This window comes from Cervus elaphus, chromosome 23 (genome assembly GCF_910594005.1).
Source record: "Cervus elaphus chromosome 23, mCerEla1.1, whole genome shotgun sequence".
In the NCBI taxonomy this organism is placed as follows: Eukaryota; Metazoa; Chordata; class Mammalia; order Artiodactyla; family Cervidae; genus Cervus; species Cervus elaphus.
This window is the reverse complement of record NC_057837.1, coordinates 63,963,889-63,991,743: the sequence shown is the minus strand read 5'-3', so window position 1 is coordinate 63,991,743 and position 27,855 is coordinate 63,963,889. Positions and strand designations below refer to the sequence as shown.

At 44.0% G+C, this 27,855-nt stretch overlaps 1 protein-coding gene across 1 annotated transcript; it reads left to right on the top strand.

Moving 5' to 3' along the window:
- The first annotated feature begins 69 nt into the window (after positions 1-69).
- LOC122681544 (ER degradation-enhancing alpha-mannosidase-like protein 2) lies at positions 70-27,855 on the top strand. The gene is made up of 11 exons (XM_043883748.1): positions 70-270; positions 515-625; positions 2,967-3,006; positions 4,981-5,086; positions 7,966-8,091; positions 10,513-10,724; positions 13,084-13,225; positions 15,658-15,782; positions 20,692-20,836; positions 24,377-24,498; positions 27,296-27,855. Exons 1-11 carry the CDS (start codon positions 164-166, stop codon positions 27,794-27,796), a joined length of 1,737 nt encoding a protein of 578 aa, XP_043739683.1. The 5' UTR covers positions 70-163; the 3' UTR covers positions 27,797-27,855.

Below are 27,855 nucleotides of genomic sequence, written 5' to 3'. Positions count from 1 at the left end.
CCGCCCATTGCATTCTGGGGCTTGTAGTCCGGAAGTGAGTGGATGATTCATGGGCACGCAGGCGTAGTGCCGCAAACTCCCGGAAGAACACGCTGAGGCTCGCAGGATGAGCGGGTGGTGGCGGCTGCTGCTGCAGCGGCGGCGCTGACCGGATACGAGCTCTATGCTTTTCCGGCTGCTCGTCCCGCTTGGCCTCCTGTGTGCGCTGCTGCCCCTGCACCATGGTGCACCCGGCCCTGATGGCACCGCACCCGACCCCGCCCACTACAGGTGAAGTGGGGGGGGGGGGGGTCAAGCTCCCTGCCCTTCCATAGTTGGGGAATGGGAAGCCCAGACTTGGTCCCTTCCCTGTTCCCTCCATCCCGGGACCCCCATCCTGACCTGCTGGGACCCAACTACTGGGCTCCTGGCAGAAATCAGGTGATAATTCCCACTTTCCGCGCTGTTTCCTGGCCTTTTCCCCTGCCTGGTTTCATTTGGTGGCCCTCTGCCTTATTTCTCGTACCCTGCACAGGGAGCGAGTCAAAGCCATGTTCTACCACGCCTACGACAGCTACCTGGAGAATGCCTTTCCCTACGATGAGCTGCGACCTCTCACCTGTGACGGGCACGACACCTGGGGCAGGTAGTGCGAGGGGAGGGGCAAGGGGGAGGCCTGGGCCGAGCATTGTGGTCCTCGGCTGCGGGTCTGCTGGGACTGGTGGCTTCATGGTCTCCTCACGGGGTTCCAGGAAAATCTCCTAGTCAGGGTGGGGTCGCATTGCCTTCAATTCAGGCTCACGCCACCGGGATCCACCCAGCCTCCTGGAAATTTGGATCACAAGGTGGGAAAAGGCTGGGTTATCCTAGTGGGCTGGATCTCTGGGCTCTGGCCATAGCAGTAACAGGCACCAGCTGCTGGGACTTGGGCAAATCCCTGGAGCCATAGGATGTGTGGGAGGGCTTCAGGAAGTCAGAGGAGCCAACCCCTTCATGTTGTAAGTGAACTCTCCCAAAGGTGAAACTTCAGAGCCTTGCTAAGTGTAACTGAAATGCACTTCCTCTTTATCCTCACATCCCTGACTGCTTCTTGAGATTTCAGCTCAAACTGTCACCTTAGTGTCAGTTCCCTTAAATACCCATCACCTACTAGTCAGTCTCACAAACACTTTTTTATCTTCTTTGTAGCACTTCTCACTCTGATACTGTCATTTTCACTTATCTGCTAGTTTGTATTTCTCACTTCCAATAGAATAAAAATCTATGAAAAAAAAAATCTCTGACATGGAATCCTCTGTCTTGGTCCTTGCTGAGTGAGTGAAGAAGCATTGCATTTAGCTGAAACTGACATTGATGAAACACTGTGCTAAGCATTTTCCTTGCATCATCTCATGTAATTAACATCCCTAGGCGTTAAGTGCTCTTATCTCCATTTTACAAATGAGTATGCTAAGAACTGGAGAAATTAAAGTGAAAGTGAAAGCTGATCAGTCGTGTCCAGCTCTTTGGGACTCCATGGGCTATACTATACAGTCCATGGAATTCTCCAGGCCAGAATACTGTAGTATTCCAGTATTACCCTTTCCCTTCTCCAGGGGATCTTCCCGACCCAGGAATTGAACCGGGGTCTCCTGCATTGCAGGTGGATTCTTTACCAACTGAGCTATGAGGGAAGCCCCCAAAATTTGTTGGGTTGTTTTTTAGATAAAAAAAATAATGCACGAGAATGGCAAATTTAATCAGTACAATGTTATGTAATAAAATAAATATCTCCCATATGCTAGAACTCCAATCACTGTTAACTTTCTTGTGGGTCCTTCCATAAATATTTTTTATTTATACCATCCTATAGAAGATCCAACCAGTCCATCCTAAAGGAGATCAGTCCTGGGTGTTCATTGGAAGGACTGATGCTGAAGCTGAAACTCCAATACTTTGGCCACCTCATGAGAAGAGTTGACTCATTGGAAAAGACCCTGATGCTGGGAGGGATTGGGGGCAGGAGGAGAAGGGGACAACAGAGGATGAGATGGCTGGATGGCATCACCGACTCGATGGACATGAGTTTGGGTGAACTCCGGGAGTTGGTGATGGACAGGGAGGCCTGGCGTGCTGCGATTCATGGGGTTGCAAGGAGTCAGACACTGAGCGACTAAACTGAACTGAATTGATAGATATGTATATATGTATCTTTTTAAATTAACTTTTTAAAGGTGTAACTTACATGAAATGTAAGTGTAGCAACCCACTAAGTGTGTAGCAACCACCATCATAGTTGGTGGTTGCTATCTCTCAGAAATAGAGAACCATTTCTGTCACCCTAAAAAGATCCCTTGTGGCCTTTTATAGTTAATCCCTCCACCACCACTGGCCCAAAAAACGGCTAATCTTTCTGTATATATGTCTGTTTTTGAAAATGCAGTTAGAACATATGACACTACCTATTCTGTAGCCTGTCTTTTTCATTGAACTAGATAATTTGAATATTTTCACATTAGCCCATAGAACTCTTGATAATCTTTTTGACAACCTCATAGTTTTGCATTATTTGAATATATTACAATTTGGTTACTCACTCTTCAACTGGTGTACATTTGGGTTATTTCTAGCTTTTTGCTGTTCTAAAAACAATACTGCCATAAGTATTCTCAAGCCTGCAGTTCTGTGCACTGTGAGATAGTCATGGATGTGGGAGGCCTGTGCTATGAGCGGCAATCTTATACTGCCTCCCTATGGTGGAGCAGAATGCCAGAGAATATAGGCGATGTTTAACTATAGTCAGCTGCATCTGCCCACCTCCCAAGTGCCTTAAAAGGGTTAGAGGTTCCTGGCGATTTTCACTATGGCATCTCTGTTGTGACAGCAAGTGGGACTGGCAGAGGCATTGCTATGCCTCACTTATTATTTTCTGGGGTATCTGATCTGAGGCCTTAATATATGGTGTTTGATTTTGTTACTAAGCAGCTGATATTTTTGTCCTTTTACAGTTTTTCTCTGACTCTGATTGATGCTCTGGACACCTTGCTGGTAAGTGTCCCTCATCTATTCCTTTTTCTCCCCAACATTGCATAACCAATATCCTTTTTTGGCAGCTTGGCTGTGGGTGAAAAGTGAATTCTTCACCTGAGCCTTTGAGTTTCATCTTTCATTTTGATCTTTAATTTGAGGGAAGTGGAAAGCCACTGGCATTTTTCAAGATGAGGGTAGGAAATTAGATTTCTGTTTTGAGAAGATCACTGGCTACAATGTGGAGAAAGATTCATGCAATCATTTAACAAATATTTTTTGAGTAATTGTTTCATGCACTGTGCTGAGCCCTCTGGGGGAGCGTAGGAATGAGTGAGCCTCCTGCCTGTGCAAAGATTCTCATCACATGGAAAGAAATAGATGCCTCAGAGTTGTGGGGATAAACTTAACTGGAGTCTTTTGAGGGAAGAAGAGGTATTTCACTTGGGGGAATCAAAGACTTTCTAGAGAAGGTAACATGTAGACAATTGAGGGTAAGTTGGATTTGTAAATGGGAAGACACAGGGTGTGATTTCTGGTAGAGGGAACAGCATGTCTGAGGTTAGAAAATCGAGGAACAGTAGATACAGTTCTACTGAAGTGGATGAGACGAGGCTAGATGAACAATGAGAGACACAGAGGATAGATTAGGTCTAAATCATAGAGGGCTTTAAATGCTGAGATAGGATTGTTTGGGTTGCAAGTAATAGATTTAGATAGGAAGGAAATTTACTGAGTCACATAGCTAAAAAATCCAGGTAAAGACTGGCCTCCGACTCGGCTGGTTCCGGACAATATAAAGAATGTCAGTAGGAATCTTTTTCAGTCTCTTATTTCTGCCTTCTTTGCTGGCTGTATTCTCAGGCTTTCCTTAAGCTGACAGGGTAACCAATGGTAACCCCAGACTCACATCCCACTCATTTAGTAACCTGTGTATGGAAAGAATGTTATTTTTCATTAATTGCAATGATTGAGTCTCAATGATCTGGCTTGGGTTACACATCTATCCCTGAACTAATCAGTTGGCCAAGAGGTTTAGTATGCTGGCTGGTGTAGGTGAAGTGCCCATTCTTGCAGCTGAAGGAATGGAATCAGCTTCTTCAAATTATAAGAGTGACTGTGGAAGAAGGGTGATTCCTCAGGGGAAAATTGGAGCAGTCGTATCAGAATAAAAGGTATCGGGATTGCATTTGACTGACAGTTTAAACAAAAAGGGTTTAATTTTCTCAAGTAAAAGTAAATCTGAAGGTATTAATAATTTCTAGCATTGGGTCAGCTGCTTAATTGTGTCATCATAAACCCATGCTCTTGGTATCCTTCCATTCTGCCATCATTAGTATATTGACTTTCATTTGCATGCTTAGTACCTCATGGTCTGGGATGGCTGCCACAGCTCCAGAAATCAAGTCTGCTTTCAAAGTAGAAAGGAAAAGAGTAAAAGCCATGCTAGTGGTATCTTATCTCTTTTTATTAGGCCATTTCTGAGAAGTGCCCTTAGTAGACTACAACACTCAGAATTGACTGGATAACACAAGCACCTCTAGTAGCAAATGAGGCTGAGAAACAAGGATGTGGATTTCTAGCTCCAAGGCTGGAAGCTACAAGTATAAAGAAGATTGGGAATCAGTGTTGGGTCAACCAACCTGCAGTATTTTCCTCCAGGATGAATGTGACAAGGTTAAAAACAACAGATGTCCACTGAAAATGTCAAACTAAGATTTCCTTATGTGGTCTACAGTCTTTATATTGGTTTCATTTAAATGAGTACATAGGATTCTTAAATTGGAACCAAAGAATTTACTAATGTCTCAATACTGGGTCTGTGTGATTTCCAGCTCTCAATGTTTTGAATTGTTCCCAGCAGTTCTAGAACAGAAACTGTAGGTCTTAAGTTGAAAAAGTGAGAGTCACACCAGCAGAAGATCCTAGACTGATCTAGCATCTCCAGTGCCTACAAGCCTGGGAGCCTCACTATCAGGTCGCTCTTTCCTACAGATTTTGGGGAATGTCTCAGAATTCCAAAGAGTGGTTGAAGTGCTCCAGGACAATGTGGACTTTGATATTGACGTGAACGCCTCTGTGTTTGAAACCAACATCCGAGGTGAGGGGTGCCTTCGAGGGTCCTTGGAAGAAAGGAGACTGTGGAGTTTTGGTCTCTGTATAAACCAGGAGGTGGTAAATAGGATCTTAAGGGCCAGCCTTGCCAGGGCACTTGACTCAAAACAGATCGACAGAGCTCTTCCCTCCTGGGGGGTGGGGTAGTGAGGTCTCAGGATCCCTCATCAGTTTTAGACATGAAAGTGAGCAGGGGACAGAGAAAAGACTGAAGAGAAACATGCCAGGATTACTCACATATTTAACATATACTTGGTACTAGGCTTTCAGCCAAGAGCAAGAAAGATGTAATCCTTGCCTTCTCATAGCTTATTTGCCTAGGAAGCACTATCCCATAGAACTGCACTGATGATGGAAATGTTTTATATCTCTGTTGTCTAGTCCAGTAGTCACACCTGAAACATGTTTGAAAGGGAAAGTGAAGTCGCTCAGTTGTGTCCAACTCTTTGTGACTCTATGGACTGTAGCCCGCCAGGCTCCTCCATCCATGGGATTTTCCAGGCAAGAATACTGAAATGGTTTGCCTCCATCTCCAGGGGAAATGTGTTTACTGCAGCTGTAGAACTGAATTTTTAATTTTATTTAATTTTAATGAATGCAAATTTAAATAGTGGCATGTTTTTACTACTTGCTGTATTACATAGTGTGAGTCTTGGGTATTAGTTTCCAAACCTGGCTGCCAATCAGAAGCACCTGGGACCTTTTTAAAAGTTCAGCTGTCTAGACTCCACTCTAAATCTAATGAATTGGAATCTTTGGGTTGGGTCCTAGAATCAGTATTTTTAGCAGCTTCCAATGAATCTTTTTTTTAGAATGATTCATTCCTTTTGTTGAGGTACATTTACATATACTGAAATGCACAGATTTACACATTTCAGTGAATTTTGATCCAATGATTCTTATGAAAGTAGTACAACCCTTCTTTTCAGTGAGCTTCTAGACCATTGGTGGCTTAACAGCCAGCACCTCTGGATGATACAGTTATATTTTTTCCTCCTTATTTTGCTCATCTTTATTTTATATGTTATGTGCAATGAAATTTGTATTACAGATATATAATTTTTTTGATTAAAAAAAGACTATGGAGCAGAGGGACAGCATGGTATAAAATCCTGGTGTAGGGATCAGACCTGCGTTTGAGGCCATGCTCAATGCTGTGTCCCAGAACTGCTGAGTCCAGATTGTCATCTTATAAGTTAAGGTTGTCCTTATGTCTCTGTTTCTGATATACATGTAATTGTATCAGCCTTCTTTTGGTTGACATTTGCCCAGTATGTCTTTTTCTTCTCTTTTATTTTCTATCTTGCTGTATTTTATGATTAGCTGTCTTTTGTAATTTACATAGTATGTTTATCCATTCTAACAATCTTTTCTTCTGACTGAAGCATTCAATCCATTTACATTTACTGCAACTACTGACATATTTGCATTCATTTCTATGGTATTACTTTGTGCTATTTGTCCCATTTTTCTCTCTACTCTTTCTCTTTTTCTTTTCAATTTTATTTTTTTGGCCATGCCATGTGGCATATGAGGTCTTAGTTCCCCTAACCAGGACTGAACCTGCCTGTACCCCGTGCAATGGAAGCATGGAATCCTAACCACTGGACCGCTGGGGAAGTCCCTTTCTTTTTTATGCCTTCTGTAGGTTGATTTGTTTTCCCCCTCATCCCATTTTTCTATACTAATCTAGAAATTGTGCAATATATCTAGCTTATTAGTTTTCTTGGAAAATTTAACAAGCATAGTCTAAAATTAATGAAGATCTTTATTCTCCTCCTGAATAATATAAAACCTGGCTCTGAGGATTATCTGTACCTGTATGCCTTAGTTATATATATATTTTAATTATTTGTTTTAAGCTGTCCATATATTATTGTTGTTCTATAGAATTGAAGGTTTAGATTTACTATTATTTGCCACTTTGGAACCATCTTTCCTTCTTGTATCACAGACCTTACATCAGTGGTCACTTTCCTTTTATCTGAAAAATTTCCTTTTGCATGTCCTTTAGTGCAGGTGTGTTCTTTCTCAGCTTTTCTTAGTATGAAAACGTCTTTATCTCACTGCCTTTGTTTGGCCTTTGAAGGGCGGAAACTGAAGCCCAAGGTCACCAGTTTAGCCATATTTCCAGATATGTAAGCTTTAGGTCTTTTTTTATAAGTCCTAAATATTATTTAATAAATTGAAATAGAGAAATGAATAAAATGAAGGTAATAAGTATCTTTCTCTTCTTCTCCTGGCGATTGGGAGACAGTGACCAAGTACAGTGAGCGTGGGCTTTGGAGTCAGGCAGACCTGGGCCTACCACCTGCTAGATGGGCGACTCTGGGCGAGTCGCTTTGCCCCTCCGAACCTCAGTGTCTTTGTCTGAAGAGGGCACAAGATACCTGGTGTTTGGTGCACGTGCGTGCGTGCTAAGGTGCTTCAGTTGTGCCCGACTCTGTGCGACCCTATGGACTGTATCCCGCCAGCCTCCTCTGTCCATGGGGTTCTCCAGGCAAGAATACTGGAGTGGGTTGCCATGCCTTCCTCCAGGGGATCTTCCCAACCCAGGGACTAAACCTGCATTTCTTATGTCTCCTGCACTGGTAGGCAGGTTCCTTAGCACTAGCACCACCTGGGAAGTCCTGCTTGATATACCCTAGGGACTAAAAGTGATAGTCATTGTTTTTGTGACCTACCAAGAGGAAAAAAGACTTGGTGACCTTAACACTGTACTAATGTGGGTATTATGGACTCTTCTTTCCCTCGGTAGTTCTACCCACTTCCCAGTGAACCACCAAACAGAGCGTTGGGTTTAATTTGCACAAGGGAAAGACTGGTCCTTGGGAGTCTGACACTTGCTTTTTGTGCCATCTGTAGTGGTAGGAGGACTTCTGTCGGCTCACCTGCTATCAAAGAAGGCTGGGGTGGAAGTGGAGGCCGGATGGCCCTGCTCAGGGCCTCTCCTGAGGATGGCGGAGGAGGCAGCCCGGAAACTCCTCCCAGGTAAGACCCATGTCGAGACAGATCAGAGAGGAAGTTCAGGAGGTCCTGCTGCTCTTGCTGGAAAAGAGAGTGGCTGAATTATTATACCGGACACTTGGTATTTCAGCCTTTCAGCGCCCACCATGGAAATCAGGGGAGTCCTGGGCATTTGGAGGGCTAGACTAGGATGGATAAGCTGACCTCATGACTGTGGGCAGGGAGCCTGGCGGCTGCAAGGCTCTTAACCTTATTTAAGTGAGTGCTGTTGCCCCCTCCCAGGCCCACACACTGCTGGGATGAAAGGATTCCAGGTCTGAGTGTTTGCAACCCCAGATTCCAGATTCGGCTCTCCAGCCAGTCTCTTGACCCATATACTCTCCTTGGTTCAATTTCCCCATCTATCAGATGACAGTCATAATTCCTGCCTCCCCCTGGGGAGACATAAAATGAGATCAGAATGGAGAAAGTTCTTGGGGAACCTCAAACACCACTGAGACGCGAGATGGGCTTGTTTTGTAGCTGAGCCTCGCCCGGGGCTGCGGGCCAAGCCGCGGTGTTTGTCTGCTGGGGCAGCAGCTGGGCTCAGCAGCATCAGCTGGACGCTGTGTTCTCTTCAGGGTGTGGTGGAGGCTCTGAGTGCTGTTCACACCCAAACACGTCACGCTGTGCTTTCCACCAGCCTCTTGGCCATGTCACTTCTCCCTTTTACCCAGGACTTGCCTCTGATCCTTGGGGACGAGCTGAGGAGAATGAGCGAGCCCAGTTCAGGCTTGCTCTCTCACAGCCTTCATGTCCTGTGTGACTTATCCTTGGAAGAAACTCTACCTGCCTGCTCCCTTTTCTTTTGCATTAATTTTTTTTTTTTAATTGAGAAATATACATATTGCACAGTGCATGCTGAAGTTGGCACCCATGTCTCTACCATTCAGGTCGAGAAACAGGATTTAGTCACCCTCCTCTCTTTTTAAGACTGCCTGACTTCTCTGAGCTATCTCTTTGGGGCCTTCTTGATGGTGACTTGAATCCTCCTTGCTTTCCATTCATGTCTGCCAGATAGCAAGTTTCTCCTCCTACAGTAAAGTTGCTGGGCCTTGTGGTTCTTGGAAGTTTTGACAGCTTTGTTCACAGTTTGGTGACGCACAGGCTGCTCTGGGGTTGGTTGACCTTTCAGCCTGGAGAGGAAGTCTCTGCCTCTGGCTTGCTGTCTAGATCCTTGCCTTGAGTCGGAAAGCACTGGGGTCGGGTGGGCAGGACACTGGGCCTGTGGGGAGGGAGAAGGGAGGGGGCACGTGGCAGTCATTCCCATCTTAGCTCCATTTGGCTCGCTGTGTGACTTTTGCGTCACTTCTTTGCAAACATGTCTTTTCCTACCTGTGAATTGAGGATTGGACTATAATCAGCAGGTTTGTGGTTTATATCCTTTAAAAAAGAAAAAGTAACATAGCCACTAGCTATCTATTTTACACATGATGGTGTATCTGTGTCAATGCTAAGCTGCTGTATAGAACAGGGAGCTCAGCTCAGGGCTCTGTGATGACCTGGAGGGGTGGGTTGGGGGGAGGTGGGAGGGAAACCCAAGAGGGAAGGGATGTATGTATACATATAGCTGATTCACATTATTGTACAGTAGAAGCTAACACAACATTGCAAAGCACCTATATACCAATTTAAAAAAATAAAGAAAAAAAATAGCCCCAAGACTCAAGCAGGAATCCCGAACTGGCTCCTCTGGGACTGTTTAGAGTCTGCAGATATGGTTCATTTGTCAGAATGGTGTTTTAAAAAGTAGATGAATGGCTTCCTTGTGGTGCCAACAGCTCCACCACTGCCTATGGCTTAAGCCCCAGCTGCTTCACACTAAGTTACCTGCCTGGCCTCTGAAGACACAGTATAAAATAAGTAAAAGTAGAGCTCCTTTAGCTACAGTGAGCATGTGTGGAGCACACCAACCCAGAGCACAGCCTGCTGTTCCCCTCTGCACCACAGGCAAGAGCCCGAGGCATGGGGAGCGGTGTTTGGCAGCATCTGGGTTAAGTGGCCATTGAGGTCTCCATTTGCGACATTTATCCTTCTCTGGCTCAGTCTCTAGCAGATCACCTAGGGCAGGGGTCCCCAAGCCCCCGGCTGCTGACCAGTACTGGTGTGCAAGCTGATAGAAACCGGGCCACTCAGCAGGAGGTGAGTGGTGGGCAAGCGAGCGAAGCGTCATCTGCCACTTCCCATCAGTCCCCATCACTCGCATTACCGCCTGGAACATCCCCCTGTCCCAGTCTGTAGAAAAACTGTCTTCCACAAGATCGGTCCCTGGTGCCAAAAAGGTTGTGGACTGCGGACCTAGGGGACAAGAGGGAAGCACTGGCCAAAGCCTCAGGCTTTAGACCTGTGTCCAACCATCCCCACCTCCCCACTCCTGTCTGGGGTCTTAATTTTGTGATCCTTCAGCCTTTCAGACCCCCACTGGCATGCCATATGGCACGGTGAACCTGCTTCACGGCGTGAACCCGGGAGAGACTCCTGTCACCTGTACGGCAGGCATCGGGACCTTCATCGTGGAATTTGCCACCCTCAGCAGCCTCACCGGTGACCCCGTGTTTGAAGACGTGGCCAGAGTGGCCCTGATGCGCCTCTGGGAGAGCCGGTCTGACATTGGGCTGGTAGGTCCCGCTGCCACCCTTCCCAGCCAGGTCAAGTTGGCCACCTTAGCCCGAGCTTACTTGGCTCGGGGCTCTGAGCAACAAATTGCAGTTCAGCTGAAGGAAATGAAGGGTGACCTCAGGAGTGGTCCAAGACTTAGGCTCATGACACAGAAAGTAGATGAGACCACCAGTTCCTGCTTTGGCACAGAGAGGAGGAGAGCATGAGAGCACATCCTTTTCCAGGAAGGGGGGTGTGACGAACTCTGACTCCTTGAGCTTCTCTGATTTCCAGGGAGTGGGTCGCATGCTTCATGCCCCGACTCACTTAGTGGCCTTAGATAATCAGCCTGTCTGGCCCTCATTTTTACGTATTTTTGTGAAATTATGTTTCCTAGAACCAGAAAATACATGAGACACTGAATGACTATTCCATGAAAAAAAAAGATTCCTGGTCAATTAAGTTTGGGGAATATTATAAATAATATCCTTTTTCTGAAGAATCACAATGAACACAAACAGGTTAAAGGTTATGAAAACCTCTGATAAATTCATCTGTTTAATTTTGCTTAGCACAATGTTTCATAAACTTATTTGATACCAGGTCTTCCCTTTCCTCTCCACACCTACTAACCTATGAAAAATGTGACCAGTCATCTCTGAGGTCGATTGCAGTTCCTAAACTGAATCATCCAGTGAAACTAACAGTAACTGAGCCAGAGCTGTCCAGGAAATAGCTCTGGATTTAGTCAGAATTGAGACCGAGTTCTGGCTTTACTCTGTTGAAACTGTGTGACCCTGGCCAAGTCACTCACCCTTTCTGATCCACAATTGCTTCAGTAGTAATGGTGACATACTTATACCTGTTCACTGAGTCATTATGACTGATAAAGACAGTGTTGTCTGAAAAAGATTCAGGTGGGGGCATGTTTATACAAATTCTGGTTCTAAGTCAGCTTGAAAGTGAAAGTTGTGTGAGGAATCCTTAACATTTCCTCAAGAGGGTGCCACTCTGGGGACCTCGAGTAACTCCTTTAGTGAGTCCAACACAGGCAGTCTTTTCTCCATCCCTGGAACCATGGTGGACTCCGTGGCTGGCCTGCCCACACCCCCTCAGCCCTTTATCATTTCTGTGCACACTGGCCTGTCTTCCAGCTGCTATCACCTAAGTCTCTTTGCCTACAGGCCTTTTTCTGGTACCTGGATCCTGCTTTGCTTGTCCTTGGCTAAAAGGGCCAAAGCTTAATTCTCCCCTGGAGCAGTTCTCCATCAGTGACTGATACTGATGGGACTTTGTGGGTAAACACCTCACTTCCCCATCCCACCTAAGGTCTGAGGCTTGTGCTCTACACTGAGTCCCAAAGTTGCCCAGCGGGATGGAGCTCCAGTTATGGTGGTAACTTGCCTGCTGGTACACCTTTCCTGGGCTGCCTCCCTGTCCTGCCTCACTTTCCCTCTCCTCTACCAGAGTTTCCAGGAACTCACTTTCCAAATCAACTACTTCCTGCCTTCCTTACCATGGATCTGCCCAAACTAACAGGACAGTTAGCTGTTTCTTTGAATACCAGGTGAAGCTCTCAGCATCCATCGGGGTTGCAGTTATGTGGACAACATATCTCTTCATTTAAATCTTCAAAGTGTATTTCTGTTTTACTTGGCTGTGCCAGGTCTTACTTGGCCTCACATGGGATCGTCGACCTTCATTGCAGCATGGGGAATCTTAAGTTGCAGCACGCGGGATCTAGTTCCCTGACCAGGGACTGAACCTGGGCCTCCTGCATTGAGAGCACAGAGTCTTAGCCACTGGACCATTAAGGAAGTCCCTAAAATTTATGTTTAAGTGGTTCACAAGTCAAAGAATACAAGAAAGTACCTTAGTTACTCAGTTCCTCTCCTTACAAGCAACTGCTCTGTTTCTTGAATGTCCTGCCCAGATTGATTAATGGAAATGTAGAGTGTGCCTTGTGTCTTTAGACACTGGAACCACATGCAGTTTCTCAGGCTGAGAAGTCTGAGACAGATTGTGGGAACAGCACGTTCTCACATCCCAGCTCACACTCACTCTAGACACTAGGCGTGAATACATTCTAGGCGTGAACATGTTCTTGGCATGAACACTCCGAGTCTAGTTCTTTTTTCAGTTTTTGACCAGTTTTGTATAATTAAGTCCTCCTAAATGTACATGAGATGCGTCTCCATTGTACAGATACACAGGAGAGCTGGCTATGATCCAACCTTGCTCCCCAACCCTGTACCCCAAGAACCTCCATGTCTCCCAAGAAGTGCTGGGGTGCCTACCTTGCATCTCACCAGGCAGCCGGGGGATGCATCTCCTTGCTAGTCTTGGGCCCTCCTTTGAGACCACGTGTCTTCCTCCTAGGTTGGCAACCACATCGACGTGCTCACTGGCAAATGGGTGGCCCAGGATGCGGGCATCGGGGCTGGCGTGGACTCCTACTTTGAGTACCTGGTGAAAGGAGCCATCCTGCTTCAGGATAAAAAGCTCATGGCCATGTTCCTAGGTAAAGAGGGTGGGGAAGGGGGGCTTTTCCTCTTGGTTTCCCCTGTTGAAATATCGTTTATTTATAAACTTTCAGTTGCTCCCAAGTGCCTGCCTACACAATTAGTTCTGAGTACCAGTCTGCATTCAAAACTACCATGGACTTACACTGCCCACTTGAGGCCCCTAACACCTCTTCATGCTATCCTGCGAGAGCCCAGCTGAACCATGCTGCCTTCCTGTAGGTGGCCCTGGATTTTCTTTTTTCATTTCCTGGCCATTGCACACACAGTGTTTCCTTTGCCTTGAATGCCTTTTTTTCCTGCCATTATGTGTTCAAATTCTGTTCACCCTTTACGGCTCAGCTTAAATGTCATTTTGCCCAGGAAATAGCTTGATGCTTCCTCAGAATTTAGGACCTTCAGCATCTTTTTTTGCCATCGGCTGTCATCACAAGTTACAGCTCCACCAACTGAGTGCAACATCCAGGCCTTATTCATCTGTGTACTTCCCACAGTGCTTTGCAGGAAGTAGCTAGCAGATGAATGTCTGTTGAATAGAAACATTTTACCCTCCAGTCCCTTAGACACGACACTAGTAATAATAATACTGAGGAATTATTGGGCACCTAGTAATAATTATGGCTACCATTCATTTATTCAGCAAATATTTGTTGGGTACCATTGATGTGTCAACTGCAGTACCAAGTACTGAGCATGGACTATTTCTTTTAAACCTTGCAACACTGAGATTGTCTTATTTATTTGGATGTGTTTTTGGTACTTGAATCTTTCAGATAATGTTTTGTTTTTATTTCAAATATCTGCTTTTTAAGAAATATATTTATTTATTTATTTGACCACATTGGGTCTTAGTTTCAGCCTGCAGGATCTTTGTTGCATCATGAGGGATCTTTGATTGAGATGCATGGACTCTCTAGTTGTGGCGTGCAGGCCTAGTTGCTCTGTGACATGTGGGATCTTAGTTCCCTGACCAGTGATCAAACGTCTGTCTCCTGCATTGCCAGGCAGATTCTTAACCACTGGACCACCAGGGAAGTCCCCAGATAATGTTTATTTTGCATATTTATTATGTACTATCTTCGTGTTGGTGATCCTGCAGTCAACAAAACAAAGTCCTAATTCTCATGGATTTACACTCTAGGGGGAGTTGCCACTGGAATGCAAGCTCCCTCAGGGTTGAACTTTGATTTGTTTGCCACTCCCTAGATATCTGGAACCTAGGTGGTTTAATCCCTAAATTGTGTCCAACTCTTGCGACCCCATGGACTAGCCCGCCAGGCTCTGCTGTCCATGAGATTTTCCAGGCAAGAATACTGGAGTGGGTTGCCATTTCCTTCTCCAGGGGATCTTCCCGACCCAGGGACCTAGAGGTGCTCAGTAAATACTGTTGAGTGAACAAATGACTGCATAATCCCATGAGATGTATAACATTACTTTCATCACTTTATAGATAATAAGGCTGAGGCTTAAATCTGGAAAAGAGTGGATATATGTATATGTGACAGATTTTATTTTCTTGGGCTCCAAAATCACTACGGATGGTGACTGCAGCCATGAAATGAAAAGATGCTTGCCCCTTGGAAGGAAAGCTATGACAAACCTAGACAGGGTATTAAAAAGCAAAGATATCACTTTGCTGACGAAGGTCCACATAGTCAAAGCTATAGTTTTTCCAGTAGTCATGTACAGATGTGAGAGTTGGAGTGTAAAGAAGGCTGAGTGCTGGAGAATCATTGCCTTCGAATTGTGGTGCTGAGAAGACTCTTGAGAGTCCTTTGGACCACAAGGAGATCAAATCAGTCAATCTTAAAGGAAATCAAACCTGAATATTTATTGGAAGGATTGAAGCTGAAGCTCCAATACTTTGGTCACCTGATGCGAAGAGCCAACTCACTGGAAAAAACCTTGATGCTGGGAAAGATTGAAGGCAAAAGGAGGACAGGGTGGCAGAAGATGAGATGGTTAGATAGCATGGCCATGAATTTGAGCAAACTCCAGAAGATAGTAAAGGTCATGGGGGCCTGGCATGCTGCAGTTCATGGAATCACAGAGTCAGACAGCTTAGCAACTGAACAACAGCAGCGTAACTGTTGACTTAATGGTATACCTGAAACTAACACAACATTGTAAATCAACTGTGCTCCAATAAAAATATTTTTAATTAAATTAAAAACCAAAAACTGAAGCTTAAGAGGGGGAAAACTCACCCCAGGGTCACAGCTAGCAAGTAGCAGAGCTGGAGCTGAAATTTGAACCTGGAAGTTCAACTGCAGAGTCTATGCTCCTTCATCTGTCTCCTTGCATTCCTTGTCTACTTTGAGTCTGGGTCATCCAAGGGTCTTTCAATTGTTTAAATCCATTCCTCAGTTGCCAAAGCCTGCCTTCTGTGTCCCTCATCATTGATATGTCCATTGTCTTACTTCTTCTGCAGAATATAACAAAGCCATTCGGAATTACACCCGCTTTGATGACTGGTACCTGTGGGTGCAGATGTACAAGGGGACTGTGTCCATGCCAGTCTTCCAATCTCTGGAGGCATACTGGCCTGGTCTGCAGGTAGGAGCAATCAGAGAGAGTGGTCCTTTTTCTATGGAATGGGCAAAGCAAGCTCATTCTGATGTGTAATCAAAAGCGCTTGAGTACGTTTTATTGGAGGGGTGGATTGGGGAGGGAAGAGAAGCTTAGAGTGAGTCAGACAGATTTAAAAGTTCTGCCACACTGAGTTTTTCAGGGGGAGCTTTCGGGTGTCAGGAACTGAACTCCTAGTTGGCTGTGAAATGTTGTACCATTTAAAGTACACAGTGTCTTTTCTGGGTTGGGCGGTCATAGCCATTGGCAGTGACCATTTCTCCATCGGACATTTCTGTCACATGTCCTCATTCTTGACAGCTGGCCTAAGATGGGCGTGAATGCATCTGGGGCCACTCTGCAGCCATCATTGTGTTTTCCGATTACATGGTCTTGACAGCATTGCAGTGGGAAGGGATCTTAGAGCCCAGCTAATCCACCCTCTGGGTGTCCTCAAATATTTAAAATATTTTTATAAGCTGTAAGTATTTTAAAATATATTTAAAATATTTTTATAAACTTTTTTTTAACCTTAAGAAGTTAAAAAAAGGTTATCACATGTAGGGGCTTCCCTGATGGCTCAGATGGTAAAGAATCTGCCTGGAATGCAGGAGACCTGGGTTCGATCCCTGGGTTGGGAAGATCCCCTGGAGAAGGGAATGGCTACCCACCCTAGTATTCTTGCCTGGAGAATTCCATGGACAGAGGAGCCTGGCAAGCTACAGTCCATGGGGTCGCAAAGAATCAGACATGTAGATAGTAGTAAATTTTTTCAGCATAAAAAGAAAAGCCCCCAAAAAGAGGAATACAATGATAGATAAGTCTCAAGCCCCCACCCTCAGATACTCTCCCTAAGCCAGCCCTTATTGCCAGTTTTCTATACCTCTTTCCAGAAATCCATATACATAGATATGTGTATATTTATGGCCCCTTTTTTCTTTATATAAATAGGAGCATTTTATTATTTTTCACTGTCTTGGAGATCATTCTTTATTGATACACATAGACCAATTTTACTTTTTTAAACAGTTGTGTATATTCCATCGAATAGATATAACATCATTTATTTAACTAGTTCCCCATTATGTACTTTTAGCCAACCCTTTCATTCTACAGATGGGGAAAGAAGCTCAGAAAGAACTTGAGGGTAATATTGAATATTGGTCCAGCTCTTCTGAGATCTTCAAATTTTATTACTTGAGTATCCCCTAAAAGGATTTTGAAAAATTATAGGGTCCCTTGCATGTTTTTAATCTTATGAATTTAAATAGTGGCATACCATTCCTTTTTCTCCTCCAACTCATATTTCCATTCTACTACCTCAATAGAATTTTATCCTAATTATAATTTTATGCTGAAAGCATTTTATTGGACACACTATTATATGTCTCTGTGACAAAATTTATTCATATGTAGAAATTTTAAATGTTTTAAAATTTCCCATGTCCACAGACTCTGAGTATTTATTTTTTTCTGGATTTAGTTATCATTAGTATGTAAATGATTAAAACAACATTTATAGCTTACAATTTTTGATGATTATTAACCTGAAAGCAACTTAATTGGAGGTTCATTTCTTAATGAGATTTTTGGGGCTTTTAAAATTTTTAAGTAGTTCATGTATTTGTGCATGAAGAATATGTTGTTTTAGTCACTCAGTCATCTCCGACTCTTTTGCAACCCAAATGTACTAAAACGGGGCACAGTTACACATCAATTTTATTCCTGTTTTTCACTTTTTTTTAGATATAAGTGCCGAGGAGCCTGAGCACATAAATAAGTAGATGGAGATGGAAGGAGTTTGATAATTGTAGTATCATTCAGTTCTTTGAAATCATTGAGTTAATAGATTGAACTGTATAAAATTGCCGGCATTCAACCATTTTTGACCTGAAGAAGTAGCAATATTATATTGTTCAAAGAAAATCACATAATGATTTGTCATCAAAAATAATTTTTAATGATGTCTCTGCCGACAACGTGACCAGTTCCTCTCTTCATTTCTTGAAAGCAAAGAATTGAAAGCCATCTGATTTGCAGAAGGATTTGTTACCCAGTGGTTAGAGTCATTCATTTTTCTTAACACCTACGCTAGTATTTTTTGTTTTTGTTTTTCATTACACTAATATTTTAAATTTAACCTAGTTGAGTGTTCAGTGTTCCACAGTAAGGTTGGAGATTGTTGGTGGGTGCACTTTGCTTTTGTCAAGTGGTAGAAGGACAGTTGTGAAAGAGACAGAATGGGTAGCCTGCCTTTGTGTTGGTGATACATTTTAGAAAAGTTGAGGATCTGGAAATCTATTTCCTTAAAACCATTTGTGACTACATTCCTCTTAAAAAACCCGCTGTACCAGCCAGCCATACAGCTGATCGCACCTATTGACTTTGCATGATTTTATTTCTGTGCATATTTTCCAAGAAAATAATTGATCAGGGAAAGATGTAACTCATATATGGGTATTTCTAGCAGCAAAGTTTATGACAAAGAAAAACTGGAAATGATCCAAATGTCTAGTAATGAAAGAAAAATAAATGATTGTATTTTTTTTCCTTTTTTTAAATTGTGGCAAAATTCACACAACATAAAATTTACCATCTTAATCCTTTTAAGGGTACAGTTCGATGGAATTTATGTTCATGTTGTTATGCAGACCACCATCCATCCCCATAACTCTTTTCATCTTGTAAAACTAAAACTGTAAAACTAAAACTGTACACCTTTTAAACACTAACTCTCCATTCTGTCTTTCCCAAGCCTCTTGACAACCAGCATTATAATTTCTGTCTTTATGATGTTGACTACTCCAGGTATCATATCTGTGGAATCACATGGTATTTGTTTTCTTGTGACTGACTTATTTCATTTAGCATATTGTCAAGTTTCATGCTTGTAACCTATATCAGAATTTCCTTCTATTTTAGGCTGAATAATATTCCTTTGTGAGTATATGTCACACTTTGCCATCCCAGTTTGTATAGGATTTGTGTGCTTTGTGTGTGGCACTTTTCCTACTTTGAGAAAGGTTTCTGGGGTTATTTCTCTGTGAGTTTATAATAACACTAATAGCTAACATTTAGCTGACAGTTTGGTACATAGAGGTGATAAATATTTATGGAAGAATGATTTATGTGTTGGGCATTTTACACAGAATGATCATAGCCCATTGAGGTGATGTTCCATAGATGAAGAAAGGAGGACATTAAATTTGTTGATATCAAAAAAATTTTAAATAAATAAATAAATTAATTAAATAAATTTGTTCATATCCTCAACAGACATTTGGGTGCCTTCACGAAGTTCATAGAGAGCGAGACACAAAGAAAAACTTAGACAAATTCATAAAACAATAAGTTGCAATTAAGGAAACAAGTAAGAGGCTAAAAGAGAGAATATTAGATGGGGACTTACTTTAGATAAGAAGGACTCTCAGAAGTGGTGATGCTGAACTGATACTTCAGGGGTGGGGGTGATGTTCCAGGCAGAGGAAACATGATGTGTGAAGGTCTTGGAGGCAGGAAGGAGTCAGGTGTTTATCAGAGACAAAAGCAGGATGGCCACAGTGCAAGGAAGGGAAAGAACAGTTAATGGAAAGTCAGCAGTGGCCAGATCGCACAGGGCCTTGAGGGCCATGGTGGCATCTTGACCTTATACTGAGTCTGGTCAACATAAGCCTTTGAGTAAGACAGTTACTCTGGCTGCACTGGGGAGAGTAGACTGGAGAAGACAAGTCGTAGAACCAGTCAGTGAGGAGGCCTTTGAGGTCATCCCAGTGCAAGATGCTGGTGAATAAGTGGTGGCTCTGGAGATAAGTAGGGAAAAATCTTGATGTTTGAGAGAGAGCAAATTGATGGGTATTGCTGATAGAATGGATGTAAGGGTCAGGGAAGAAGGAAGAGCCAAGGATGACCCCCAGCTGTCTAGCCAGAGTGGAATCAGTGGAAGGTGGTGCCATTTAATGAAAAGGGAGAGAGGTGAGAATAGAGAGGCAAATTTGTGAGAGAGTGAGGGAACCAAGAATTTAGCCTGGAAAACGTCATTTGTTCTATCCCTGAGACATCCAGTGGAGATGTCAGGAAGGTCAGCTGCTTCCCTGTGAGCTTATATTAATATGAATAGCTACTTAGAAGCACCTAGTAAAATGACAAGCACCTACATCCTCTGACTCAGCAATCCTAATTCTGGAAATGTATCTTACAGATACACTTCACATATTTGAAGTGACATAAGTACAGGGTTATTTGTTGTAACAGTGATTATTACAGCAAACAGCAAAAGATTGGAAGCAAGTCAACTAACTATCAATAACTGCTTGTGCTCCAAGCAGTGGAATACTATGCAACTATAGAAATAGAAGGAGGGAGATGTACTTACTTGGAAAAATTGAGATGTATTGTTAAATGAATAAAGGAAACTGCAGAAGAGTATATTGAATAAGCTGTATTTAATGCAGGGGAAGTAATATATACTCATACACCTTTGCTTATGTTTACAAACTAATGCAAAATGATTACTTGCTGGGGTGTAGGGTAGGAGTGAAACTTAGTATAATCAACCTTTTTTTAATTAGAATTTTAAATCAGATGACTGACTTACCTATTTAACTATTAGTAGCCAGTATTGACTGAGCAAGTACTAGTGGGCAGGGACTTTGTATACACCCTGTGTCCCTTACAGCAAAATAAAATATACACTATAATTGCATGTTGTACATGAGGCTCAGAGAAGTTAAGTGTCTGATTTGAGGTTGCACAGTGAGTAAATGGCCAACTAAGGGTTTGATCGCAGGTCTTGAGCTCCAAAGCCTTTGCCTTCTCTTTTCCCCGAGGGTGTGTGTGGGGTTCTGTATGTGGGTTTCCTGCCATGGCTGCTTGCCTGACAACCAGTGCTCTCCTGCAGAGCCTCATTGGGGACATTGACAATGCCATGAGGACCTTCCTCAACTACTACACCGTCTGGAAGCAATTTGGGGGGCTCCCAGAATTCTACAACATTCCTCAGGGATATACAGTGGAGAAGCGAGAGGGCTACCCGCTTCGGCCAGGTAAGCAGCATCTTTGGCCCATGGCCAGCTCACAGCCTCCAATTCTCCGAACCCCAAGCCCTCAACATCTCTATGAGGTTCCATGCCTCACAAATGCTCACAGCTCCATTCCCCACCCCCACCCCCCACCCCCATCTGCTTCTTCCAGTGACTCTGGGTGGTTTTCCTGCTAGGAATTCTATATCCCTTTTATTTTCAGAGAAGGAAATGGAAGCCTGGTTGGTTGCAATGGCTTCCCCAAGGCTGTTAGGTGTGGGAGCTAGGACTGGAACCCAGGTCTCCTCATTACATCCTATGCTTTTTCAAACTTGGACAAGCGAGTGAGATGGACAAAGCCTGGTTGATGCCTTTTGAGTTCCTGCCACTGGGATTTCGGACGCATAGGCAATCTTAACCTAAGTCAATGGGTCAGGTCAGATAAACTGTGCATCTGTGGAATGTTGGGACTTTAGGAATGGACTTTAGGAGTGAATCATCTCTTGTCATCACCTCCTCATTTTTAGCTCAGTCCTCAAGGCGTAGAGAAGGAAGGGTTCATACACTCGATAACTTACGTTCTTTTCCAGCTCCGATCTTCTGATTCACTGAAGGAAAGTTAAACATTACAAGGAGGGGAAAGGAAAGGGGGGCAGAGGAAGGAAGCTGAGTCAGCACACAGTCACCCCCCTTACCCCAAAATAGCTTATGTTCCCATTGTTTTTCTCTTCCCACCTGAATGCCTTTTAGCTGTGGGATGGGCCTTCTAGTGGCTTCTGCCCATTCTGCCCTTCTTTACCCCTCTTCCTTCCTCCTTTGACCTGCTAATCTTCTCAGTGATTGTTGTAGGAATCTTGGAGAAGCAACAGAAGGGGAATAAAACAGCAACTGGAATGAGCAAATTAGTCATTTTTGACTCCTTGGAGGCTGCTGTTTTTACTATTGCTCATGCATTTATTCTCATAGCTTTTTTTTTTTTTTTTTAAGAGAAAATGGTCAGATTGTTTTGATGCCATGTTACTAATAAATAGGATAAAGACAGAGTTTGGGACTAAATGTGAGACCTAGGCTTGTGCATTCTCAAAGACAGAGGGAACCTGAGAGGTCGTCTAATCCAGTGGCCCCAACCTTTTCGGCACTGTGCATCAGTTTCGTGGAAGACAATTTTCCATAGACCAAGGTTGGGGGAGGGATGGTGTGGGGATGATTCAAGTGTATTACATTTATTGTGCACTTTATTCTATTATTATTACATCAGCTTCACCTCAGATTGTTGGGCATTAGATCCCAGAGGTTGGGGACTCCTGTTCTAATTGATATCCCTGTGCAATAGCCCTATCATGTAGTTATCTCGTTTCTTTGTTCAGTTACCAACGACATGAGGCTTACTACTTACGGAGGCAATGTGTTTTGTTTGCAGGATAGGCTGGCAGGAAGGCTCAGTGGAAAGTAAGGCACCACAGCCGGGAATCCAGAAATGCCTTAGACCAGTCACTCTTCCTACCCCAAACAATAGCAAATGGGAGATAAGGGACTCTTCTATAATTAGGTTGGCCAGTGCCTATGCTCTGATGCATGTTTCTGACCAGCAGTGTTGGAGCACAGAACCTAGCCTAAAAGCCTCTGAAGGCCTACACCTTCACCTAAGTCCAAGTCTAAACCTTGGGCTCTCACCCTCTTCCAGAGAGTTGACCAGATACACAGGAAATTAAAGCAATCACTAGCAGACGCAGGCCTATGTGTGAGGAAGAGAAAACAAGAAACAAGATGCTTGGCCCTGGGTGCACTGAGCCAGACAGCCGCAAGAAGCATAAGGGGAAGCTTCCCATGAGGGCACCATCTTTTCCATCTCTGAACATGCACAGTGTGTTCATCTACCAGTAAGTGTACCCCCATCTATGCTTAGAATATGAGCAATTAGATTAGTAAGTGTCCACAGGCCTGTGGGGTAAAGGGAGGGAGAATAGGAGAACACTGGGGAGATTGGCAGTGGTATTTTCTCCCAAAATAAGAAACAGATGGGACTTCCTTGGCAGTCCAGTGGTTAGGAGTCTGTACTTCCAATGCAGGAAGCCTGGGCTTGACCCCAGGTCAGGGAACTAAGATCCCACATGCTGTGTGGCATGGCTTAAAAAAAAAAGAAATTGAATATAAAACAATTCTGATGTCTTCTCAACTCTGCCAAAATGAAATGGAATAATAATTCCTATTGAAACAAACTCGATAAAAGCCAATGTGTTTAATTCCTTGAATTACACATGAAAATGTTCAAGGGACTTCCCTGGTGGTCCAGTGGTTAAGACTCTGCGTTTACATGACGGGGGCACAGATTCGATCCCTGGTCAGGAAACTGAGATCCCACATGCCACGGTCAGAAAAAAAACAAAACCAGAAATAGAGTTTGCAGTAATAAATCATTAGGGAAAAAAGTACTCATTAGGAGTCAGGAGGAAACAGGAAATAGAACATGAGGAGGAGAGGCTGGTGTAGGGAGAGGAGATGAGTTCTTTCCTGTCCGAGTAAAGACAGGTGAAGAAGTAGCAAAGTCTGTGGAGCTGTAGCTTCTATCCACCCGGCCCACCCCAGAAGTCACATCTTTCTTTTCCGTAATGGCCCTCTAGATATCTGAAAGCACAAACACATTGTCCTGGGTTTTCTTTTCTCCAGATAAATAGTCCCGTCTAGTCCAGCTCCTGTTGGCTAGTTGGCTAATATTCATCTTATGATGGGGCTCATGTCTGAATGTCAGATTCCAGTTGTGTAGAACAAGGCAAGACTGTTGCCCTGTTCTGGGCACAGTGAACTGATGGCTGCATCTTTGCTAGATTGTAAGTTGATTCTTGAATATCTTAACCTTCATCTTTTTGCCCATCCCATCTTGGAAAGGCCTTATAATGACAGACTCATACTCTTTGAAGCTTTAGGATCAGGTTAGGCTGTAAGTGGCAGAGAAAAAAATAGTAGCTTAATTAAAATAGAAGTTTATTTTGGGGGGACTTCCCTAGCGGTCCAGTGGTTAAGACTCCTCGCTTCTACTGCAAGGGGCCTGGGTTCAATCCCTGGTGGGGAAACTAAGATTCACATGCCATACCGTGTGGTAAAAGAAAAACATGAAATTTAATTTATTCTCTGATTTTCTGGCCTTATGTGGTACTCTTTGGTGTCAGGGACCTTAATCCCACACCTCCCTGCTGGGAATAGTTGTTAATCCAGGGAGTCTTGTGCCTGGGTAAAGTTAGCAATTCTGTTACTAAGGAAGAAGGAGGGAACAGATATTGGGAGGTGGGCAGCAGCCCCTGCCCCCTTCCCCTTCCCAGAACCTGGCTGCCCGTCTCTCCCTTGGGATGGGAATCCATGATCCATTTTAATGCTGGTCTCCACTAAGCCTCAGATTGTGGGTGGATTGGCTCTGAAGATTCAATTCAAGGGAGTTGCCCCCTGTTCCTTGTCGCTGGGACCCTGTGGACACAGTAAGGAGGGGAGGAGTCTCTCGCTGCTCCAGGCAGGCTCCCAGCCTTCCCTGCCCAGCCACTGGATGAGAAGGGTCCACTTTGAACTTTGCAGAACTCATTGAGAGTGCCATGTACCTCTACCGTGCCACGGGGGATCCCACCCTCTTAGAACTCGGAAGAGATGCTGTGGAATCCATCGAGAAAATCAGCAAGGTGGAGTGTGGATTTGCCACAGTAAGTGTTTCCATGGGCCCAAGAATTAGGAAATGTCTCCCCCTGCTGCTACAGAGCCTCTGGAATATTAACACTGGAAGGACTCAAAGGTGTAAGTAGTGTCTTTATTTTATAGACAGGGAGGCTGAGGAATAGAAGCTGAGCCTGTCTAAAGGTCACAAAGCAGGTAGAGGTGGAGCTAGGATTCGTTCCCAGGGATCTAGACTCCATGCCCTTGGCCTTCTCCCTACTTCAGAGACCCTCTAGCTGTCTGAATAGGCTACTTTGCAAAGAAGTGTTTTGTGAAACATTTTGTGAAAAGGCCTACAAAATGGATTTTAGAAGGGAATTACAGTCCCATAGCCTTATTTTCAGGGAAGCCTGATGGCTCAGCAGTAAAGAATCCACCTGCAATGCAGAAGACACAGGAGATGCAGGTTTGATTCCTGGATCAGGAAGATCCCTTGAAGGAGAAAATAGCAACCCACTCCTGTCTTCTTGCCTGGAAAAATTCCCATGGACAGAGGAGTCTGGCTGCCTGCAGTCCATGGGGTCACAAAGAATTGGACATGATGGAGCAGCTAATCACGCATGCACACACACACACGCACACAGCTTTATTTGTGGGCTTCCCTGGTGGCTCAGTAGTAAAGAATCCCTTTGCCAAACAGGAGATGTGGGTTCAATCCCTGAGCTGGGAAGATTCCCTGGAGAAGGAAATGACAACCCAGTATTCTTGCCTGGAGAATCCCACGGACAGAGGGGCCTGACTGGCTACAGTCCATGGAGTTGCAAAAGAGTTGGATACGACTTAGAGACTGAAAAAGAACAACAATAAGCCTTATTTGCAAACCCAAGGATCCTTAATGAAACAGCCCTACTGGTCTCACAGATATTTACTGAGTGTCTTTCACAGGCCAGGTGCTGTGCTAGACTGAGGATTATAGCAATGAGGAAAGACCAAGCCCCTGAGCTGACATTTTAGTAGAAAAAACAGTGAATGTATGTCTAGGAGACAGAAAGGAGGCCATTGTGGCTGGATGTGGGTGAGCAAGGGGGAAAGTGGGAGAAGATACATCCCCAGAAGTAGGCAGGGGCTAGATCACATAGAGCTTTGTATTAGCCATGAGGAAGAGCTGGGATTTCATTCTGCTGGGAACGAGAAGCCTTGGTAGGATTTACAGCAGAGCAGTGACATGCTGTATTTCAGAAAGATCACTCTGGCCCCTCTGTGGAGAATGGATTGAAAGGGTCAAGGAGGAGAGCCATATCACATCCTTAGAGGACCCAAGCAGGCAAGATAGAAATAAACAGTGGTTACAGACATGTAAAAACAAGATGTGGAAGCAAACAGTCTGGAAGGAAATTCACCAAAAAGCCTACAGAGGCTTTTTAGGGTATGGAATTAAAAACAAATAAAAAAAACTCTTCCTTTTCAAAAAGTTGTAATGTGATTATATTCTATGAGTAAAACATAGATGCATATTTTTAAAGGAAAGACCTGTATGTCTAGGAGAAATATAAAGCAACGATGTGCTTTAATTTCTAGTATGTTGTATTTTGTGAAAAGCCAAAGTGGATGAGCTCAGTGGAGCCTTAGAACTCTTGATTTATTTCCATGGAAGTGAAGTCTTTTGGAGCCCTGCCAAGGCGAATGATGGGAATAGGCATCTGACTCCTTGGCCTTTGGCAAATAGGACAAAAGAATAATAATTCCTGGTACATCAAGTCCATATTTTAGTCACATTTTTTGGGTATAAAATAGATGTCTACTGAGAACTAGTTTTGTTTAAGAAAATGTATTGCTAATTCTAAAATAAATATTTATTTTAGAAACTAAATGTTTGTAGCAAGTAAACCTACTCATCCCCAACTATAAACTCAGTAAGAATTTTTCTTTGTAAAGACTCCTAATCAGTTGTGTACAAGAGCAAAAAACTTGATAACCATCTTAATGTCCAATAAGTAAATGATGCTACATTTTTACATCATTAAGAGACATAAACATTAGATCAATGTTTGGAGTCACAAAAGGGTAGGATAAGGGGCTAGGATATTGTTGTATCATGTAGGGGGACCAAGAAAGACCATTCTGATGAGGCAGCATTTGAACAGAGACCTGCAGGAAGTGAAGGAGGGGGAAGATATCTGAAGGAAGATGGCTCCAGGCTTCAAGAACACCACTGAAAAGAACCAAGCCAGGCATGAGCTTGTTCACAGAATAGAAAAGCTGAGTGGCTGGACCTACGAGAGCTACAGAGAGAGCAGGAAAAAGATGAGGTCAGCAAGGGAGCAGGAGCCCGATCAGCAAACACCTGTTAGGCCATGATGAGGACTTTGATTTTAGTTGGCAGAAAATGGGATGTTAACAGAGGGTTTTCCACAGAGGAGTGACAGGTAAGACTTAAAATAAAAATATCCTTGAGCATAGCATTTCCCAGGTGGTTCAGTGGTAAAGAATCCGCCTGCCAAGCAGGAGATACAGGTTCAATCCATGAGTTGGGAAGATCCCCTGGAGAAGGAAATGGCACTCTGGTATTCTTGCCTGGGAAATATCATGGACAGAGGAGCCTGGCAGGCTACAGTCCGTGGGGTCACAAAGAGTAGGATACAGCTTAGCAACTAAAACAAATCCTTTAGGGTAAGAATGGAAGAAGGAAGCCCAGTTGAAAATTGTGATAAGCTTGGTGAGAGATGACGTTAAGTGATTTGCTCAAAGACCCATAGCCGCCTAATGGCAGGAAGGCCTGACGGGGTCCCCCGACCCTTTCTCCTGCTCTGATGCTAATCTGACTTACTTTCCTCTTCCACGTGGCAGATCAAAGATCTGCGGGACCACAAGCTTGACAACCGCATGGAGTCTTTCTTCCTGGCCGAGACTGTGAAATACCTCTATCTGCTGTTTGATTCGACCAACTTTATCCACAACAACGGCTCCACCTTCGATGCGGTGATCACCCCCTATGGGGAGTGCGTCTTGGGGGCCGGGGGTTATATCTTCAACACAGAAGCGCACCCCATCGACCCCGCTGCCCTGCACTGTTGCCGGAGGCTGAAGGAAGAACAGTGGGAAGTGGAAGATTTGATGAGGGAATTCTACTCTCTCAAACGGAAAAGGTCGAGATTTCAGAAGAAAACCATGAGCTCCGGGCCATGGGAACCCCCAACAGGGCCTGGAACATTCTCCTCCCCTGAAAACCATGAGCGGGCAAGGGAAAAGAAGCCTGCCAGACAGCAAAGCCCACTTCTCAGCTGCCCTAGTCAGCCTTTTACCTCCAAGCTGGCATTACTGGGACAGGTTTTCCTAGATTCCTCATAACCACTGGATGATATTTTGTTTTTGAAACTAAACTGTAACAATAAATCTGCTTTTGATGA

Coding starts and splice junctions, on each gene's coding strand:
- LOC122681544 (XM_043883748.1), top strand. CDS start 164: ATGCTTTTCCGGCTGCTCGTCCCGCTTGGCCTCCTGTGTGCGCTGCTG. Junction 3,007..4,980: donor ATGCTCTGGACACCTTGCTG/GTAAGTGTCCCT, acceptor TCTTTCCTACAG/ATTTTGGGGAATGTCTCAGA. Junction 20,837..24,376: donor GGGCTACCCGCTTCGGCCAG/GTAAGCAGCATC, acceptor TGAACTTTGCAG/AACTCATTGAGAGTGCCATG.